General features: G+C 44.9%; 1 protein-coding gene across 4 annotated transcripts in view; it reads left to right on the top strand.

Annotated features, from left to right (window-relative positions):
• Positions 1 to 22,194, top strand: part of LOC141265130 (ATP-dependent translocase ABCB1-like) — a 1,603,396-nt gene that overhangs the window by 1,088,878 nt on the left and 492,324 nt on the right. For all 4 annotated transcript variants that reach the window (XM_073677832.1, XM_073677833.1, XM_073677831.1 and 1 more), the window contains one exon: positions 808 to 1,011. In XM_073677832.1, coding sequence (XP_073533933.1) covers positions 808 to 1,011 — 204 coding nt within the window. The remainder of the gene's footprint in view (positions 1 to 807; positions 1,012 to 22,194) is intronic.

The following is a 22,194-nucleotide window of genomic DNA, read 5'->3' as shown; positions in this document are numbered from 1 at the left end:
CCCCTTTAAGAGGGAGGGAGGGCGCGCGCGCGCGCCCTAAGCACAGTGGCCGGGAAGGAGCGCGCGCTGCCAGCAGAGCGGGAGAGGGACGCCGGGCACGGAGCAGAGCGGTGAGGGGAACAGCGTCCCTGCCTAGCAGAGGGCAGGGACGCCGGCACTACAAAAATAGACACTTGTAATGTCTCGTCAGGAACAGGAGAAAATAACCCAATCCTGAACTGGCTGATGTCTTCCATGTCAGATTGGTGGGGCGTCAAACACCTAATATACCCACCAATTGGCTGTTTTCAGCTCAGATGGCAGCCGGATGTACTGAATGGAACAACACAACTAAGTACACTGTTTGGTAGCAATAGCCGAAATTGCTGCTGAGCTTCTATGCAATTAAAAACAACATGAAATAGGAAATACCAGGACATGAAAAAGGGAAACAGAGCTTGGAACATAAGAGAGCATTTAAATAATTAAGTATACTAGTAAGGGCAATTATATAACATCTCATACTCAACAGAACATATTTTTGCCCTTCTGGCTAAAAAGATCGGTAAGTTTTCTATACAATATGTTCTCTGCTATGTCTGTTGGTAGACAGAGGAGCAGTTGGGAATTTCTTACATTTTTATGAAATATTGCATACTGTAATTATTTCTGACATTAATTAAATGTTCAGTCATACAAGTATGCCAAATATATAAATAATGTTTGGTATATTATTACACTATATGATTTCAGCATTTATTTGCAGCCTTGACACAAGACAATTATCTCTAACGATTTCTTAACTTCAATTAAATTTCTATCTTCTAGGTTATGGGAAAGCAACTGGGATTACTAACAATGAATGTGTTCATTCTACTTGCTGCATTTATCATTGCCTTTATAAATAGCTGGCAACTGACGCTAGTTATCTTGTTATGTGTTACAATAATAATCGCAGCCAACATTATTAAGCAGAAGTCTTTCATGCATCAATCATCCGGTGATCGCAAGGCCCTGGAAGAAGCTGGAAGGGTAAATTAATATTTCTGTCATTCTCATATGCCAGTCAAACATACAATATTCTAGACAATTAGTTAATTAGATTTTTTTTTATATATATAAAAGTAATATTAACTTCAGTGGCACACATATTAAGTTTAAAACCTATGCACACATTTAGTAACATAGTAACATACAGTAGGTTGAATAAATACCTAGGTCCATCAAGTTCAACCTTTCTCCCACCAATTGTACTCCCCATACACTACACTAAGTAACTGGAACTAGGCTTCACAAATGAATTACCATTTTTATTTTTATCATTACTGCACTATTACAATTACAAATAAACCAGTTTATAATTTTTTAATTAGTTTTATTTTTGTATTACTGTTATGGTATTACTAAAATCCCTATACATAAATCTGTTGATCCAGTCGAAGGCAAAAATCCCAGGATACATTCAGCCAATTTGCATCACAGGGGAAAAATTCCTTCTTGACCCCGAGAAAGGCGATCAGTACAAGAACCCTGGATCAAAAGTTCTACTATGGGTGTAACATTTTGTCAATTTTAACATTGTAGTCCACAATGTTATGTGTATCAAGGAAATCATCCAGCTCTTTTTTGAACGCTGTTATATTATCTGCCATTACTACCTCTTGTGGTAGGGAATTCCAGTCTGACTGTAAAGAGCACTTTCCTGTTTAGGTGCTGGAATTGCCTTTCTTCCACCCGTGATGAGTGCCCCCTGGTCATTAGTATAGTCTTTGGAAGAAATAAGTCATGGGCTAGACCTTTGTACTGACCACACACATATTTATACATTTAACTATTTTATTTTATCCTCTCCACATGAAGCAAGTGATGCACCATTTTATGAAAAGTGCCTGGAGTCAAAAGTGACAAAACCGTTAAGAGTAGTGATGAGCGAATATGTGCGAATTTCAAATTTGGCACGAATATGGCACATTCGAATTCGTGATCGGAAACACAAGCATTTTTTCTTAAATCGGCAAAAATCGGTAAAATTCTGTAAAAGTGTGGGAAATTATTGCGTTGTAACTAAAGTATTTTTATCACTTTGGTTAGGAAAGTGGTGGTGTATGACGAGCGAGGGGACGTGTTTGATGGGGGGGGGGGTTGAGGAGAGCTCAGAGGAGCTCAGAGCAGCGGCATTCTTGTAATCATTTTTTTCCCCTAACTTTATGTGTGCAAATTGTGGCTAGCCAATCAGGGCGCAGGAACCATCCGCATTGTCCAGACACAAGGGCTTGTGCCATTGGCTGCTGAAACCACATGTCCTTTTTATATAAAGAGGGGATATGTTGTTTTAGCACCATTTTGTCATTTTATCACGTCACAGAGGCTACTGCTGATGCTGCTCCTAGGTTCATTAGAGATTTAAGCTAGTTAGCTAGGCGTTGCTTCTAAGTCAGATAGTTTAGGTAGCTAGTGTCCTGTGTGGCAGTGAAATCGACCTTACAGCAGAATATTTTTTCTTGTGACATTACTGAGGTCCACACAAAGACAACAGGGCACATTTCAAGTCTGTTGTGCACTGTTTCTATTGTGCTCCATGCACGAGTACACCTTTAAAAATAGATTTTTTTTCAGGTGCTAACTAGTAATGAGTGAACACTAAATTGCTCGGGTACTTGTTGCTCGGGTCGAGAAAATTGGAATGCCCGAGTGCTCGGTCCGAACAATAAGCCCAATGGAAGTCTATGGGAGACTCGAGCATTTTTCCGGTGCCCCCCCTCAGCGGTCTGCAGGGGGCCTAAAAATTGCCCAAATTGATGGGAACAGTGCTAATTGACATGGAAACAGCATGGGGAAGACCCCTGGAAACATTTCTGACTCCCAGGTCACTGCCATTGACAATGTTGCCAGAGGTATTACGCCACTCTTACGGACTCAAAAAAAACATACAAAAACGAAACCAAAATGGATTTTCCTGTAAAATATGTTAATGAACAAAGGAAAGGAGAGGGTCTGTTTTCCAGAGATAAGGTGTGCAGTGAGTCCAACGGCTACCAAAATTTAGGAAAACCCCACTAACAATTTAAAGACAAATAGAGCTGGGTTACAGTAACAACATGTTTCCATTAGAAAGGAGAGTGTCTGCTATACAGTTATAGGGTATTCAGTGAGTCCAATGGCTGACAAAATTTAGGATAAACCCGACTAACAATTTAAAGACATATAGAGTAGGGCTACAGTAACGAGTATGACTTGTTCCTATTAAAAAGGAGTACGTCTCCTTTTACTGTTTGCCTATGGAGTGAATGCAATGGCTGCCAAAAAATTGGAGGAACTCCAATATCCCTTGCATGAGATGTAGAGGTTGGAGGGCCTCCTGAAAACAATGTTCCCATTATTAGGAAGTGGGTCTCCCATACTGTTTGCCTATGCAGTGAATCAATGGCTGCCAAAATTTTGGAGGAACTCCAATGCCCCTTGCAAGAGATGTAGAGGTCGGAAAGTCTCCTGAAAACAATGTTCCCATTATTAGGAAGTTGGTCTCCCATACTGTTTGCCTATGCAATGAATGCAACGGCTGCCAAAAATTTGGAGGAACTCCAATGCCCCTTGCAAGAGACGTAAATATGGTGATATGGTAGATTTGGAGGTGATATGGAGAAGGATGTGGAGAAGTAGGAGGACAAGAGCAAATGGACAAAATCAGGAAGCATACACCCATGTCTGGGTGTGAAGACAGAGGTTCGTGGGAATAGAGTTAGACCTCCCAAAAAAAAAGACACTGGATTTGAGTTTATGTTACGCTGCTATCATTCGGTGGTGTTGAGAAGTCTGGCCCAATCCAGCCCTTCTTCATTTTTATAAGAATCAGCCTGTCAGCATTTTCAGTTGACAGGCGGATGCGCCTATCGGTTATAATTCCACCGGCAGCACTAAAAACCCGCTACGACAAAACGCTAGCGAGCCAGTTCATGCCATTTGTCCAGCTTGGATACCCAATAATTATAAGGCACAGAGGAATCACGGAGGACGTTGGTACGTTGGGCAAGGTACTCCCTCACCATCTTCCAAAACTTTTCCCTCCTTGGGAGAATACCCAGTGCCTCAGGGCCTGTGCGGTGGGAGGGTCTGACAAAACTGTCCCAGAATGTTGACAGTGTTCCCCTTCCTCTGCTGGATTGCATTTGTGTCTCTCTCGCCTGTGCTCCTTGGTTGTCCAACAAACTGTGACCTCTGCCGCCTGCGTTTTCAGATGGGAATTATTTAAATAATTCTGCAACAAGGGCCTTCTCATACTGCACCATTTTATTAGGCCTGTCGTGCGCGGGAATAAAAGGCAGAAAATTCTCCTTGTAATGTGGGTCTAGAAGTATCAATAACCAGTAATGAATGTTACCCAAAATTTGGGCAACGTGAGGGTCACGGGAAAGGCAGCGTAACATAAACTTAGCCATGTGTTCCAGACTGCTAACAGGCAAGACTTCCGTGTCCTCACCAAGAGGACGATTGACCATGCTCTCTTCCTCCTCCTCCTCTACCTCCTCCTCTCTGTCCTCAGGCCATCCACTCTGAACAGACGGTATGACAGTTGTGCAGGTAGTACCATCTATAGCCCAAGAAACTAGCTCCTGTTCTTCTTCCTCCTCCTCCTCTTCCTCATTGTCACCCAATCCACGTTGGGATGAGATGAGGCTAGGCTGTGTGAAATCACGCTGCATGGTTTCTTGCTTCATCTCATCGTGCTCCGCTTGCAATGCATCGTCTTTAATTGTGAGAAGAGAGCGTTTCAGAAAACAGAGAAGTGGGATGGTGATGCTAATTATGGCGTCATCATGGCTCACCACCTTGATGGATTCCTCAAAATTTTGGAGGATGGTACAGATGTCTGACATCCATGTCCACTCCTGAAGTTTTATGTGTGGAGTCTGACCTGAATGCCGATGGCCTTGTTGTTGCTGGTAGTCAACAACTGCCCTCTTCTGCTCACAAATCCTTCCCAACATCTGCAATGTAGAGTTCCAATGCGTGGGGACATCGCAAATCAGTTGGTGAGCTGGAAGCTGCAAATGCTGCTGAAGCACGGCAAGAGCGCTGGAAGCTGTAGCTGACTTTCTAAAATGGGCACACAAGCAGCACACTTTGACAAGCAGATCTGGCAGATCCAGATAGATTTTGAGAAACCGCTGAACCACGAGATTAAGGACATGAGCCAGGCATGATACGTGTGTGAGCTTGTCTCGCCTCAGAGCTGCCACCAGGTTCCGGCCTTTGTCACACACGACCATGCCTGGCTGTAGGGTCAGCGGTGTCAGCCACAGATCTGCCTGCTCTTTCAGAGCTATCCACAACTCTTCAGAGGTGTGCGGTTTTTCACCTAAGGATATTAGATTCAGCACAGCCTGTTGCCGCTTGGCCAGGGCACTGCTGCAGTGCTTCCAGCTTGCGACTAATGTGGTCATTTTGGACATGGAGGCTGAAGAGGAGGAGTTGCAGGAGCTGTAGAATGTGGGGGCAACCCTGACTGATCCAGGGCGTCGGGAGACGTGTTCCGTCCCAAGGTCCGACTGGGTCCCGGCTTCCTCTATAATAACCCAATGTGCCAGTGTGTCAGTGAGATGTACCGTCCCTGCCAATAAGCACTTGTCCACGTGTCCATGGTTAGGTGGACTTTACCAGTAACTGCGTTGATGAGGGCTTGGCTAATGTTGTTGGACACATGCTCGTGTAATGCGGGCACGGCACACCGGGAGAAATAGTGGCGGCTGGGGACCGAGTACCGTGAGACAGCTGCCACCATCAGATTGTGGAAGGCTTCCATCTCCACGAGCCAAAATGGCAACATTTTGAGCGCAAACATTCGCGAAATGTGTGAATTTAGTAGTGTGTCCTTTTGGGCATTGGCTGCATATTTGCGCTTGCGTTCCAAGGACTGAGGTAGGGACAACTGAACATTACTCTGGGACAAAGACATGGAAGTGCTTGCTGATGGTGCTAGTTGAGAGTGTGCAATGACACGTGCAAGGTGGGAGGGATCTTGGCAAGCACCATGGACAGGGGATTGGCGTGCCTGCACAACAGCAGAAGAAGCAGTGGTGTCACCCGCAGACACTGTTTCTGGACCCTGGGGTTCTGCCCACTTAGTCGAGTTCTTTGATGCCATGTCCCTGATCATGATGGTTGTGGTCAGGCTGCTAGTTTTGCAACTATGCTGATGCTGGCCTGGCAGGTGGTGCAATTGGCCTTTTGGGGTTATCTGCAGAGTCTTTATAAAACAACCAGACTCGGGAAGATCTAACAGTTGCACTGGCAAATTCTATCGTGTTTGCATTACGGGGAATACTTTCCCGCCTTGTGTCTGCGGCCACCACATTGCTTCTTCCTGCCTGTTGTGGTGCTATGCCTCTCTCCCCTTGTGTGCTTCTGTCCTCACTCTGTATGTCCCCCTGCCAGGTTGTGTCAGTTACTATATCATCCACCACCTCTTCTTCCACTTCCGCACCCTGGTCCTCCTCCTGACTTTCTGGCACATGTGTCTCATCATCATCATCCAACTCTTGCGACAGTAATTGCACTTTCGCACTGTTGCCTTCATGTGACCATGGCTGCTCCAATATTTGGGCATCGCTACACGCGTTCTTCCCCTGACTCGCTTGAAGCTGGCCGGGCAAAAGACCTGAATCCACAATTGGAAAAGTGAACAGCTCTTCTGAGTGTCCAAGTGTGGGATCAATTGTCTCCTGGCATTCCGCATTGTGGGAGGAAGGAGGATCAGGGTGAGGAATATGCGGTCCAGACTCAGGGCTACTGAGACTTAAGAGTGTGGAAAACAGGGTGGTGGTGGTGGTGGCAAAGTGACTGGAAGCATTATCTGCTATACAGCCAACAACCTTTTGACACTGCTCTGAATTCAATAGTGGTGTACTGCGGTCCCATAGTAATTGGAACAGCATGGTTGAGAGACAAGATGTGGGTGTTTGTTTTGGCACAATTTCAGCTTGTCCACGGCCATGTCCTCGACCTCTGCATGCACCATCACTATCACATCCACTTTCCCGTCACTTGCCATGCACCTTGCCCATTTTAAATGGAGGACAATATTTTCCACTTTCACGAGAATTGGCTGATTTTGGAACGCAGTTATATGTGAGACGTCTGACAGAGAACCACGGTTTTAAATAGCAGGCCTGTAATTTACTAATACTATTCTTCACAGAGTCCTAGGGTGAATAGCTTGACTGACACACTGCAAAGAAATGGAAGACAGAAATCGTTGATTTTGGAACGCTGTTATATGTGATACGACTGACTGAGAACCACGGTTTTAAATAGCAGGCCTATAATTTACCACCAGTATTATTCTTCACAGAGACCTGGTGTGAATAGCTTGACCAACACACTGCAACGAAATGGAAGCCAGAAATCGTTGATTTTGGAACACTGTTATATGTGATATGTCTGACAGAGAACCACGATTTTAAAAAGCAGGCCTGTAGTCTACTAATACTATTATTCACAGAGACCTAGTGTGAATAGCTTGACCGACACACTGCAACAGAATGGAAAAGGAGGCCAATAGTGCTGAGCGAACGTGCTCGCCACTAATCATGGTGCTCGACAAGCTCGGCGCTCGGTGAGTATTTCTGGGTTGCTCGGGCGGGAACTCGGGTCCCCTCCCTGCATGTTTGGCGCTCTTTAGAGAGCCAATGAACATGCAGTGAATGTCTGCCATGCACTGTAATAACGTAGCCATGTTGGTTGTGGGCATTACAGTGATTGGCTGGCCACACAGCGTCAACAGGTGTATATCAGACCTTGCGCCGCCATGCTCGTCACAGTCACTCCGGATCAGACAGTGTAGGGAGAGGTGCTGCTGCGTCAGGGAGAGATTTGCTTGTGTATTAGGTAGTGTAGGGAGAAAAACCGTACATTACACATATCCATCTTAACAAACAGTCCTTTGGAGGTCTAACTAATCCATCTGCAGAGATATCAGGCAGGCAGTGTATATAGGCAGACCGGCAGGGTATATAGCAGACTGCAGTGCACATAGCACAAGAGGCTCCATTCCAGTTCTGTCGGTTGCTGCTGTTAGATAATTCTGGAAATAGGCCCAGGTCTCAGGGGCCAGGAATAATTATTTTTTGCATTTTAATCCTCATTATTTGCTTAAAAAGCAATACAGAGAACAAGGTTTTTCTGCGCCATTTGCTTGTTGGCACTGCAGAATAAAACCAGGTCCTTTCCATATTACAGCGCTAAAAATCCATCTATTTGAAACTGTGTTTTCTCCGTCACACAGATCACATATACGTTTTCAGAAAATACTGCCATTTTTGGCCTTAATTAATTTTTTTTTTCAGTGTGTCAGCAAAGTTTTTGACACTAGTTTGCTGTTCAAAACAGTTACCTACAGGCCAGGTATTTAAAACTCTGTTTTCTCCGTCACACGGAATACAAATACGTTTTCCGAAAATACTGCCATTTCTGGCCTCCATTAAAAAAAAATTTCAGTGTGTCAGCAAACTTTTTGATACTGGTTTGCTATTCAAAACAGTTACCTACAGGCCAGGTATTTAAAACTGTGTTTTCTCCATCACACGGATCACATATACGTTTTCAGAAAATACTGCCATTACTGGCCTCCATTAAAAAAAAATTTTCAGTGTGTCAGCAAAGTTTTTGACACTGGTTTGCTGTTCAAAACAGTTACCTACAGGCCAGGTATTTTAAACTTTGTTTTCTCCGTCACACGGATCACATATACAGTGGTGGCCAAAAGTATTGGCACCCCTGCAATTCTGTCAGATAATACTCAGTTTTTCCTGAAAATGATTGCAATCACAAATTCTTTGGTATTATTATCTTCATTTAATTTGTCTTCAATGAAAAAACACAAAAAGAATTGTCCTAGAGCCAAATTGGATACAATTCCACACTAAACCTAAAAAAGCGGGTGGACAAAAGTATTGGCACAGTTTGAAAAATCATGTGATGCTTGTCTAATTCGTGTAATTAACAGCACCTGTAACATACCTGTGGCACCTAACAGGTGTTGGCAATAACTAAATCACACTTGCAGCCTGTTAACATGGATTAAAGTTGACTCAACCTCTGTCCTGTGTCCTTGTGTGTACCACATTGAGCATGGAGAAAAGAAAGAAGACCAAAGAACTGTCTGAGGACTTGAGAAACCAAATTGTGAGGAAGCATGAGCAATCTCAAGGCAACAAGTCCATCTCCAAAGACCTGAATGTTCCTGTGTCTTCCGTGCACAGTGTCATCAAGAAGTTTAAAGCCCATGGCACTGTGGCTAACCTCCATAGATGTGGACGGAAAAGAAAAATTGACGAGAGATTTCAACGCAAGATTGTGCGGATGGTGGATAAAGAGCCTCGACTAACATCCAAACAAGTTCAAGCTGCCCTGCAGTCCGAGGGTACAACAGTGTCAACCCATACTATCCGTCGGCGTCTGAATGAAAAGGGACTGTATGGTAGGATACCCAGGAAGACCCCACTTCTTACCCCGAGACATAAAAAAGCCAGGCTGGAGTTTGCCAAAAACTTACCTGAGAAAGCCTAAAACGTTTTGGAAGAATGTTCTCTGTTCAGATGAGACAAAAGTAGAGCTTTTTGGGAAAAAGCATCAACATAGAGTGTATAGGAAAAAAAAGAGGCATTCAAAGAAAAGAACGCGGTCCCTACAGTCAAACATGGCGGAGGTTCCCTGATGTTTTGGGGTTGCTTCGCTGCCTCTGGCACTGGACTGCTTGACCGTGTGCATGGCATTATGAAGTCTGAAGACTACCAACAAATTTTGCAGCATAATGTAGGGCCCAGTGTGAGAAAGCTGGGTCTCCCTCAGAGGTCATGGGTAGTGTTGAGCCACCCCCGTAGTGTTCGAGTTCGGTTCGGTTCGTCGAACACCCGTGTGTTCGCCGAACTGTTCGTCGAACTGTTCGTCGAACACCTTCGAACACCGTTAAAACCAATGGCAGGCAAACAAAAACACATAGAAACACATAGAAAACACCTTCAAAGGTGTCCAACAGCTGACAAACTGCTCAGAAGACACAACTAACACATGGAAAAGTGACAAGTACATATAGTCATGCGAAAAGAAAAGAGGTGGAGGAGTAAAAGGAGGGGGAGACACAGATATAGGCATGTCATGCCCTTCTAAAATCCAAAAAGTGAGAAGCCGAGACGGCCAGTCCGCTCCTGCCCGTGCCACCTCCGTGTCGCCAGGTTTGTGCCAGAGCCGCGGTGAACCCTGACGGCCAGCCCCCCTCTCCCAATACTGGTGCCTGTCGGCTGGTGGGTCGAGAGAGCCCCCCTGTGGTGGAGGCAGCTCTAAGCTTTTTAATTTAAATTGTCCCTCTAATTTGAATGAATACACTTTAAATCCATTTACAAGGATCTATTGGAGGGCAAGTCTCATGCCAGCAGCCGCGTAATTCCAGCTCCAGTAGCGTCCACTAAAGCTGCTGCAGTTAAAAAGCTTTTATAAGGATCGAGCTCGGCTGTCCACCGCAAGGCATCCTAGTGCCAGTCCCAGCCCCTATGCCTTGGGGTGCCTCCTGATGCTCTTCACTAAGTATCCCGTGGTCCCGAAGCATTTCCTTTGAAAAAATTAAGTGTCCAAACTACAGGTGGTGTAGCTTGCTTAACAGCCGGGATAATCCGCTGACTAGCAGACACTGCTACTAGGCACAAAGTATTTCCTGGGCTAGATGCAGTTAAAAATTTGTAAGTAGATACTCTCGTTGGATGCTGAGAAAGCATTCCATAGAGTCTCCTGGGACGCCATATATGATTCTCTTAAAAAGCTTGGGGTAGGGGTCTAGGGGACCCTTTTATAGCCAAAATCACGGCCCTGTATCACAATACGTCACCTAGGCTGAAGATAAATGGAACTGTAGTACCGAGGGCTCGGTTGCTACAGACGTATTGCACCTCACCCAGAGGTGTGATATCTCACTCTCAGATAAGGATGGAGTGTGGATCAGGACCCGACACCTGCATGCATTACACCACATTGCCGTGGGGCAGGGCGACCAATATGCCCCTGAGATGGGCACGACAGTCCCTGTCCCTGGCTGGAGTGGGGGGAGGGAACACTGAGGAAGGGGAACCCTGCAGTGCAGGAGCAGGGAGGAAGCAGTTCCTGGGTGCATTGAGAAGGGAGTATAAAAGGTGGGCACCATCTTAGTTCAGTGCAGAGAAGTCTGAGCAGAAGTGGCAGGGAGCAGGGGCTCTGCATGAGCTCTGCTCCGGAGGCGGGCCTAGTAACAGAGGCCCAGGCCTGCAAGAGGGAGAAGGAAGGAAGAGGAGCGGAGAAGGCTCCAGGAACGAGGAATGAAGGGATCCCAGGGGTGCGGACGGGCGAGTCGCCACCGCACGCCCGAATCCACCTGCGTGGAGGGGTCAGGCCAAAGGGGGAGACCGGTCCCCGAACTAGTGGAGGCAGGAAACGACCCTCAGCTAGAAACCGGAGGCTCTGACATTTTATGTGGCGCAGCCCCTTGCTCCACCCGCTAGGAAGGCACCACATAGGGTCAGGGAAACTGGCGCCAAGTTTACCAAGAGGAGGCCTGAGGCAGCCGGACAGAAGTGTTGGTAAGAAAGGCCAGACAAAGGACACACAAAGGGGGTCCTGTGAAGCGCTCCAAAGTTATCTGGGAGTTGTCTGAGCCCCTCACCTGGTGAGCACAGTACGACGTGGGCAGCCGTTACCTGCAGACGTGGTCTGGATAATAAGAACTGTGAGTAAAGGCCCTGAACTGCATCACTGACTCCGTGTCGTTACTGCTGCTGCCCTGCACCATCACCCCCATCCTCCGCATACACTGCCCTGAGGCTATACTCCTCCCGTGGGGAGTTATGCTACGCTCTGCTGCACCCACAACACCAGCCTTAGCGGTCTGCCCTGTAGCGGCGGTTCACTCTGACCGCAATCCACGGGTGGCGTAGTCGGACATTTAAACATCAAAACCACATAAATAGTTCCGCCACTGGTTTGACCGCCCTGAGCCACGGAACCGGATCGCCGCCACGAAGACTACAACCACCAGCATCCACCAAAAAGGGTCCAGCTCCGGGTGTCCCAAGGCCCAGGGGGTGCGTCAGAACATTTTCATCACCTTTCACAATCACCAATGGGACAAGGCAGGGATGTCCTCTGTCCCCTCTCTTATACATCCTAGTGACGGAGCACCTGCTCTCATCAATTCGCCATAACCCCAATATTAGGTGGATTGAGGTGGGAGGCACCGAGTACAAGTGCTCTCTATTTGCTGATGATGTCCTAGTATATATCACTCAATCACATATATCCATCCCTGCTGTTATGGCTGAAATAGATCACTTTGTTACATGGTAAAATTTTAAAATCAATGCAGCGAAGTCTGAGGCCCTCGATGTCTCCCTCCCTAAATCCATATAGGATTCCATCCAGTCCAACTTTCCCTTTGCCTGGCCCTCACAGGGTATCAAATACTTAGGAATTCCTATTCATAGAGACCTCTCCCATCTATGTTATCTTAATTTTGGGCCCTTTATTGAACAATTCCATACAGACCACGGTTGGCAAGTTGGAACTGTGAGATTCACTACGTGCACCACTGGTATTTTGTGGAAAAGCACATGTAAGATTCTGCAACAGTCTCTGCTGATACTCCTGCATGCGTGCATCCCTTTCTATGGCAGGAATAATTTCTGCAAATTTACTTTTGTACCGGGGATCTAACAGTGTGGCAACCCAGTAGTCAGGATTATTTCTAATTCTCACAATTCGAGGGTCATGTTGCAGGTAGTGCAGCAAGAAGGCACTCATGTGTGTTGCGCATCCAGGAGCACCAAGTCCCTGTTGTGTTGGTGGCGAGGTAACAATCATGCTTCCTTCCTCTGTCCTCTCCCCCCAACCTCGCACAACAGAAATGTGATCAAGGTCTCCCTCATTTGATGAGTCTTCCATCAGTTCGTCCTCCACTTCTTCCTGGGCTCCTGCACCTTCCTCACTAGTTTGGCTGCTACCATGCGCCCTGGTAAAATCATCTCCCCCACCCTCACATGCCTGCCGCCCTGGTGCTGCCGACCGTCTGGACCTTGCAGATGTTAGCCCTTCCGCATACAACTCCTCCTCCTCTACTTCCTCCACCTCCTCTTGTGCCACCACCTGACTCCGAATTCTGTTTAACATGTGCTCCAGCATGTAAATCACCGGAATAGTCATGCTGATAATGGCATCGTCAGCACTAAACATCTTCGTCGCCATTTCAAAACTGTGCAGAAGGGTGCATAGGTCCCTGATCTGAGACCACTCCTCCAGCGTGATTTGCCCCACCTCTGAATCTCGTTGGCCCAGGCTATACGTCAGAACGTATTGCACCAGGGCTTGTCGGTGCTGCCACAGTCGCTGCAACATGTGCAGAGTTGAATTCCACCGGGTAGGCACATCGCATTTTAGCCGGTGAAGTGGCAGGCCCAACGACTTCTGTAGAGATGTAAGTCGCTGAGCTGCGGGATGCGAACGGCGGAAGTGAGCACACAGCGACCGTGCCCTCTGCAGAAGGCCATCTAGTCTGGGATAGTGGGCTAAAAATTGCTGGACAACCAGGTTCAACACGTGAGCCATACAAGGCACGTGTGTGACATTGCCCCGGCGAAGGGCCGCACCCAGGTTTGCAGCATTGTCGCACACGGCCTTCCCTGGTTTCAGGTCCAGTGGAGACAACCATTCATGAAATTGGTTCTCCAGAGCTGACCACAACTCCTCAGCTGTGTGACTCACATTTCCCAGACATTTCAATGTAAAAACCGCCTGATGACGTTGAGCCCTACTGCCAGCATAGTAAGGAGGTGTGCAGGATCCCTTCTGCGCAGTTAGAAAGCTTGTGGCATGACCAGACAGGCTTTGGGTGCAGGTGGAAGACCGAGAGGAGGTTGAGGAGGCAGAAGCAGTGGAGGAAAAATGACATAAAGAGGATTGACGCACAACTCGTGGGGACGGCAAGACTTGGACAGCAGCCCCTTGTCCTGCTGTCACCATAGTTACCCAGTGCCCAGTCAGCGACATGTAACGCCCCTGTCCATGCCTACTCGTCCAAGTGTCTGTGGTGAAATGCACCCTGTCACACACAGAGTTTCTCAAAGAAGCGGTGATGTTGTGTGCGACATGCTGGTGGAGCGCAGGCACACCTTTCTTTGAGAAGTAGTGCCGACTGGGCATCTGGTACTGGGGCACTGCGACGGACATAAGGTCTCGAAAATCCTCTGTGTCCACCAGGCGGAAAGGCAGCATTTCTGTAGCCAAGAGCTTGCAGATGGTGAAATTCAACCTCTTAGCTTTCTCATGGCTAGGAGGAAATGGTCTTTTACTTGTCCACATCTGAGGGACCGAGGGCTGGCTATTGTGCTTAGACGGGGTTGATAAGGGTGTCCCGGGCAAACTGCCGGTCTGTGAGGAAGATGCAGGCGGACATGTTAGGTTGCCTTGATCCAAAGGTGGTGCTATCGATGTCGGACAGCGCTCAAGACCAGCTGGTGTTACCACCTCCAAAGAAAATGATGACCTGCCAATCACGCTGGCTGTTGCGGGTAAAGAGGTGGCAGGTCTGCGCCCCAAAACAGGTGTGACTGCTGTCCCCCCAGTCACAGAGGATGAAGAGGCCGCGGATGCACAAGATATGGCAGACGGTGGTTGCCCCGGCCGGCTAGACCGCATTGTAGCACACTGAGCTTCCCACTGCAACTTATGCTTCATGTCCATGTGCCGGTTCATGCATGAAGTACTCAAACTATGTATTTTTTGGCCTCTACTTAGCTTTTGCTGACAAATGTTACAGATAACACGAGTTGGGTCATCTTTATCGATCTGAAAAAATGCCCAGGCTATGCAAGGCTTAGCACCCATGCGACCTGAAGAGCCACCACGACTTGTGGTGAGAGGCAGAGTTGTGTTTGAGGATGCAGTTGTTGACGTGCTTCCAGTACTACGTCTCTGTCCAGGAAGGCGCAACCTGACCTCGTCGTCACTAGCATCTTCCTCCACCTCCTCTGCTGACCTCATCTCTTGGCTGACTGTGGGTTGACAGTAAGTGGGATCTCCGACCTCATCATCATCACCCTGTGCGTTATCACACCCGTCGTCCTCAGAGCCAACCTGTTCCTGCCCTGACAAAAAACTAAAGTTGTCGCTCCAATCAGGTATTTGAGTCTTATCATCGTCTTCCTCACTGTCTCCACCAACAGGAGTTACAGTTTGGGAATGAGGGTCTACATTATGGTCAGAACCTTCTGCGTCTGGTCCTGGATCCGACTCATAAAGATTCTGGGCATCAGTGCAGATCATTTCCTCGTCTGGATTCACAGAAGCGCTGGAGTCGACCTCTGATTCCCAGGCTATAGTATGAGTAAACAGCTCTGCAGACTCAACCATCTGTTCTACCTCATACTCAGACGGGCAGCTGGAGATTTGGGAGCTGTGAGGAAGCAAGTGCGATTTGGGTGACACCTTTGAGGACTGGAGTATTTGTGATGTTGAAGTTGATGTGGAGGAGAGCCCACTTAAAGGAGCACTTGATATCCGTTGAAGCACCTGCTGTTTTTGTGCCTCATCTGGAATTTGTAGCGATTGGCGTGGCCGTAAGAAAGGGATCTTATCACATTGTCCGCTAAAAGAAGTAGACATTTTAGTTTGGCTGGAAGATGGTCTTTCTTCTGCACCTACCCCACGGACACAACCTTTTTTCCCCTTCCCAACACGCCTATTCCCCTTTCCACCAGCAGCAGGCCTTTTTTCACTCATTTTGGTGGTTAACTAATTCACAACTCTGGAGTTGTTTGCACAAAAAAACAATGGATGGTAACCGAGCAGAGCTGAGTGGCCAAACTGTGGTATTAGGCCAAAACTATTGGCTGGATTAGATGCAGAAAAAAATTATTATTAATTTGCAACCTGATGGAGGTCAGTATAGATGGACTAATAGACCAAGTCCCACACACCGCTAGAAGCCCAAATATTTTTTCAGAGCTAGATGCAGACATTTTTTTTATTCAATTTGCAACCTGATGGAGGTCAGTATAGATGGACTAATAGACCAAGTCCCACACACTGCTAGAAGCCCAAATATTTTTTCAGAGCTAGATGCAGAAAAAAATTATTTTTAATTTGCAACCTGATGGAGGTCAGTATAGATGGACTAATAGACCAAGTCCCACACACCGCTAGAAGCCCAAATATTTTTTCAGAGCTAGATGCAGAAAAAAATTATTTTTAATTTGCAACCTGATGGAGGTCAGTATAGATGGACTAATAGACCAAGTCCCACACACCGCTAGAAGCCCAAATATTTTTTCAGAGCTAGATGCAGAAAAAAATTATATTCAATTTGCAACCTGCTGGAGGTCAATATAGAAGGACTAATAGAACAAGTCCCACACACTGCTAGAAGCCCAAATATTTTTTCAGAGCTAAATGAAGAAAAAAATTATTTTTAATTTGCAACCTGATGGAGGTCAGTATAGATGGACTAATAGACCAAGTCCCACACACTGCTAGAAGCCCAAATATTTTTTCAGAGCTAGATGCAGAAAAAAATTATTTTTAATTTGCAACCTGATGGAGGTCAGTATAGATGGACTAATAGACCAAGTCCCACACACCGCTAGAAGCCCAAATATTTTTTCAGAGCTAGATGCAGAAATTTTTTTTATTCAATTTGCAACCTGATGGAGGTCAGTATAGATGGACTAATAGACCAAGTCCCACACACTGCTAGAAGCCCAAATATTTTTTCAGAGCTAGATGCAGAAAAAAATTATTTTTAATTTGCAACCTGATGGAGGTCAGTATAGATGGACTAATAGACCAAGTCCCACACACTGCTAGAAGCCCAAATATTTTTTCAGAGCTAGATGCAGAAAAAAATTATTTTTAATTTGCAACCTGATGGAGGTCAGTATAGATGGACTAATAGAACAAGTCCCACACGCTGCTAGAAGCCCAAATATTTTTTCAGAGATAAATGAAGAAAAAAATTATTTTTAATTTGCAACCTGATGGAGGTCAGTATAGATGGACTAATAGACCAAGTCCCACACACTGCTAGAAGCCCAAATATTTTTTCAGAGCTAGATGCAGAAAAAAATTATTTTTAATTTGCAACCTGATGGAGGTCAGTATAGATGGACTAATAGACCAAGTCCCACACACCGCTAGAAGCCCAAATATTTTTTCAGAGCTAGATGCAGAAAAAAATTATATTCAATTTGCAACCTGCTGGAGGTCAGTATAGAAGGACTAATAGAACAAGTCCCACACACTGCTAGAAGCCCAAATATTTTTTCAGAGCTAAATGAAGAAAAAAATTATTTTTAATTTGCAACCTGATGGAGGTCAGTATAGATGGACTAATAGACCAAGTCCCACACACTGCTAGAAGCTCAAATATTTTTTCAGAGCTAGATGCAGAAAAAAATTATTTTTAATTTGCAACCTGATGGAGGTCAGTATAGATGGACTAATAGACCAAGTCCCACACACCGCTAGAAGCCCAAATATTTTTTCAGAGCTAGATGCAGAAAAAAATTATATTCAGTTTGCAACCTGATGGAGGTCAGTATAGATGGTCTAATAGAATGATGCTATGCCCAAAAGATTTTACTTCACTAGGTGCAGTAAAAAAATTGGTATTCTATACACAGGTGGTATATCTTGCAACACAGATAGGCTACTCCACTGACTAACACACTCTGCAATAGGCCAAAAAGGATTAGCTTTGCTAGATTCAGCCAAATGCTGTGAAAAAAACTTGCACAGCACTGGCACAGACCTGCCTGGCAAAAACTTATAGGAACTCATGTAACCTAGTCCTGAAAAGGACTCCAATTACAATTAGTCTTTACTCCCACAATCTATCTATTTAAGAGCACAGACCTGCCTGATAAAAGTCATAGGAAATGCTGTAACCTAGTCCTTAAAAGGACTGCAATCACAACTATTCCCTACTCCCAAGCTATCTGTATATTTGTGCGAAAATTGGCTTGAAATTAACAAGGTATAGCGCACACAGCAACAGCGGTGCCGTCTAACACGCAGCTGCAGCAGTGAGAAAATGGTGGCGACGGGGAAAATGGCTTGGTCTTATAGGGCAAGGACATGTGACATACACTGCCAATCACACATGCCCTTGCTTGTGTGAAAAAAAGCACTTCGCTCCGTGTGTGCGCTGCTGATAGGCTGACAGATTGCACCTCCCCACTGCAAATGCGGGAAAGAGAAAAAAAAATGGAGATCTTCATTGTTCCTGCAGAGATCCATCCCCTGCCCCTCCCCCCGCCCCGCTGTACACTCAAACTGCGTATTAACATTAAATTTCATCATTACTGAGAAAAAATCCAGTTATGATTTTGGTGCACGAACAGTTATCGAACATAACCTCGAACAGCCGAATTTTTCTCAAATTGTTCGTGTTCGCCGACCGGCTCGAACACCGCCCAAAACAGCTCGAATTTGAGATTGGCGAACAGTTCGAGTAGAACAACGCTATTCTCTAGTCATGGGTCTTCCAGCAGGACAATGACCCAAAACACACTTCCAAAAGCACTATAAAATGGTTTGAGAGAAAGCACTGGAGACTTCTAAGGTGGCCAACAATGAGTCCAGACCTGAATCCCATAGAACACCTGTGGAGAGATCTCAAAATGGCAGTTTGGAGAAGGCACCCTTCAAATATCAGGGACCTGGAGCAGTTTGCCAAAGAAGAATGGTCTACAATTCCAGCAGAGCATTGTAAGAAACTCATTCATGGTTACCGGAAGCGGTTGTTCGCAGTTATTTTGGCTAAAGGTTGTGCAACCAAGTATTAGGCTGAGGGTGCCAATACTTTTGTCTGGCCCATTTTTGGAGTTTTGTGTGAAATGATCAATGATTTGATTTTTGCTTCATTCTCTTTTGTGTTTTTTCCTTGCAAGCAAATTAAATGAAGATAATAATACCAAAGAATTTGTGATTGCAATCATTTTCAGGAAGAAACTGAGTATTATCTGACAGAATTGCAGGGGTGCCAATACTTTTGGCCACCACTGTACGTTTTCAGAAAATACTGCCATTTCTGGCCTCCATTAAAAATTTGTTTCAGTGTGTCAGCAAAGTTTTTGACACTGGTTTGCTGTTCAAAACAGTTACCTACAGGCCAGGTATTTAAAACTGTGTTTTCTACGTCACACGGATTACATATACGTTTTCAGAAAATACTGCCATTTCTGGCCTCCATTAAAAAATTTTTCAATGTGTCAGCAAAATTTTTGACACTGGTTTGCTGTTCAAAACAGTTACCTACAGGCCATTTATTTAAAACTGTGTTTTCTCCGTCACACGGATAACATATACGTTTTCCAAAAATACTGCCATTTCTGGCTTCCATTAAAAAAAATTTTCAGTGTGTCAGCAAATTTTTTGACACTGGTTTGCAGTTCAAAACAGTTACCTACAGGCCAGGTAAATAAAACTGTGTTTTCTCCGTCCCACGGATCACATATACATTTTCAGAAAATACTGCCATTTCTGGCCTCCATTAAAAAAAAATCTCAGTGTGTCAGCAAAGTTTTTGATACTGGTTTGCTATTCAAAACAGTTACCTACAGGCCAGGTATTTAAAACTGTGTTTTCTCCGTCACACGGATCACATATACGTTTTCAGAAAATACTGCCATTTCTGGCCTCCATTAAAAAAATGTTTTCAGTGTGTCAGCAAAGTTTTTGACACTGGTTTTCTGTTCAAAACAGTTACCTACAGGCCAGGTATTTAAAACTGTGTTTTGTCTGTCACACGGATCACATATACAGTGGTGGCCAAAAGTATTGGCACCCCTGCAATTCTGTCAGATAATACTCAGTTTCTTCCTGAAAATGATTGCAATCACAAATTCTTTGGTATTATTATCTTCATTTAATTTGTCTTCAATGAAAAAATACAAAAAGAATTGTCCTAAAGCCAAATTGGAAACAATTCCACACCAAACCTAAAAAAGGGGGTGGACAAAAGTATTGGCACTGTTTGAAAAATCATGTGATGCTTGTCTAATTCGTGTAATTAACAGCACCTGTAACGTACCTGTGGCACCTAACAGGTGTTGGCAATAACTAAATCACACTTGCAGCCAGTTAACATGGATTAAAGTTGACTCAACCTCTGTCCTGTGTCCTTGTGTGTACCACATTGAGCATGGAGAAAAGAAAGAAGACCAAAGAACTGTCTGAGGACTTGAGAAACCAAATTGTGAGGAAGCATGAGTAATCTCAAGGCTACAAGTCCATCTCCAAAGACCTGAATGTTCCTGTGTCTTCCGTGCGCAGTGTCATCAAGAAGTTTAAAGCCCATGGCACTGTGGCTAACCTCCATAGATGTGGACGGAAAAGAAAAATTGACGAGAGATTTCAACGCAAGATTGTGCGGATGGTGGATAAAGAACCTCGACTAACATCCAAACAAGTTCAAACTGCCCTGCAGTCCGAGTGTACAACAGTGTCAACCCGTACTATCCATCCGCGTCTGAATGAAAAGGGACTGTATGGTAGGATAACCAGGAAGACCCCACTTCTTTCCCCGAGACATAAAAAAGCCAGGCTGGAGTTTGACAAAAACTTACCTGAGAAAGCCTAAAACGTTTTGGAAGAATGTTCTCTGGTCAGATGAGACAAAAGTAGAGCTTTTAGGGAAAAAGCATCAACATAGAGTGCACAGGAAAAAAAAAGAGGCATTCAAAGAAAAGAACACGGTCCCTACAATCAAACATGGCGGATTTTCCCTTATGTTTTGGGGTTGATTTGCTGCCTCTGGCACTGGACTGCTTGACCGTGTGCATGGCATTATGAAGTCTGAAGACTACCAACAAATTTTGCAGCATAATATAGGGCCCAGTATGAGAAAGCTGGGTCTCCCTCAGAGGTCATGGGTCTTCCAGCAGGACAATGACCCAAAACACACTTCCAAAAGCACTATAAAATGGTTTGAGAGAAAGCACTGGAGACTTCTAAGGTGGCCAGCAATGAGTCCATACCTGAATCCCATAGAACACCTGTGGAGAGATCTCAAAATGGCAGTTTGGAGAAGGCACCCTTCAAATATCAGGGACCTGGAGCAGTTTGCCAAAGAAGAATGGTCTACAATTCCAGCAGAGCATTGTAAGAAACTCATCAATGGTTACCGGAAGCGGTTGTTCGCAGTTATTTTGGCTAAAGGTTGTGCAACCAAGTATTAGGCTGAGGGTGCCAATACTTTTGTCTGGCCCATTTTTGGAGTTTTGTGTGAAATGATCAATGATTTGATTTTTGCTTCATTCTCTTTTGTGTTTTTTCCTTGCAAGCAAATTAAATGAAGATAATAATACCAAAGAATTTGTGATTGCAATCATTTTCAGGAAGAAACTGAGTATTATCTGACAGAATTGCAGGGGTGCCAATACTTTTGGCCACCACTGTACGTTTTCAGAAAATACTGCCATTTCTGGCCTCCATTAAAAATTTGTTTCAGTGTGTCAGCAAAGTTTTTGACACTGGTTTGCTGTTCAAAACAGTTACCTACAGGCCAGGTATTTAAAACTGTGTTTTCTCCGTCACACGGATTACATATACGTTTTCAGAAAATACTGCCATTTCTGGCCTCCATTAAAATTTTTTTCAATGTGTCAGCAAAATTTTTGACACTGGTTTGCTGTTCAAAACAGTTACCTACAGGCCATTTATTTAAAACTGTGTTTTCTCCGTCACACGGATAACATATACGTTTTCCAAAAATACTGCCATTTCTGGCTTCCATTAAAAAAAATTTTCAGTGTGTCAGCAAATTTTTTGACACTGGTTTGCAGTTCAAAACAGTTACCTACAGGCCAGGTAAATAAAACTGTGTTTTCTCCGTCCCACGGATCACATATAAGTTTTCAGAAAATACTGCCATTTCTGGCCTCCATTAAAAAAAAATCTCAGTGTGTCAGCAAAGTTTTTGATACTGGTTTGCTATTCAAAACAGTTACCTACAGGCCAGGTATTTAAAACTGTGTTTTCTCCGTCACACGGATCACATATACGTTTTCAGAAAATACTGCCATTTCTGGCCTCCATTAAAAAAATGTTTTCAGTGTGTCAGCAAAGTTTTTGACACTGGTTTGCTGTTCAAAACAGTTACCTACAGGCCAGGTATTTAAAACTGTGTTTTGTCTGTCACACGGATCA

Source organism: Phyllobates terribilis, unplaced genomic scaffold (assembly GCF_046119375.1).
Source record: "Phyllobates terribilis strain yellow unplaced genomic scaffold, ASM4611937v1 Scaffold_4__5_contigs__length_816908805, whole genome shotgun sequence".
NCBI lineage: Eukaryota > Metazoa > Chordata > Amphibia > Anura > Dendrobatidae > Phyllobates > Phyllobates terribilis.
This window is presented reverse-complemented; position numbering and strand designations above follow the sequence as displayed.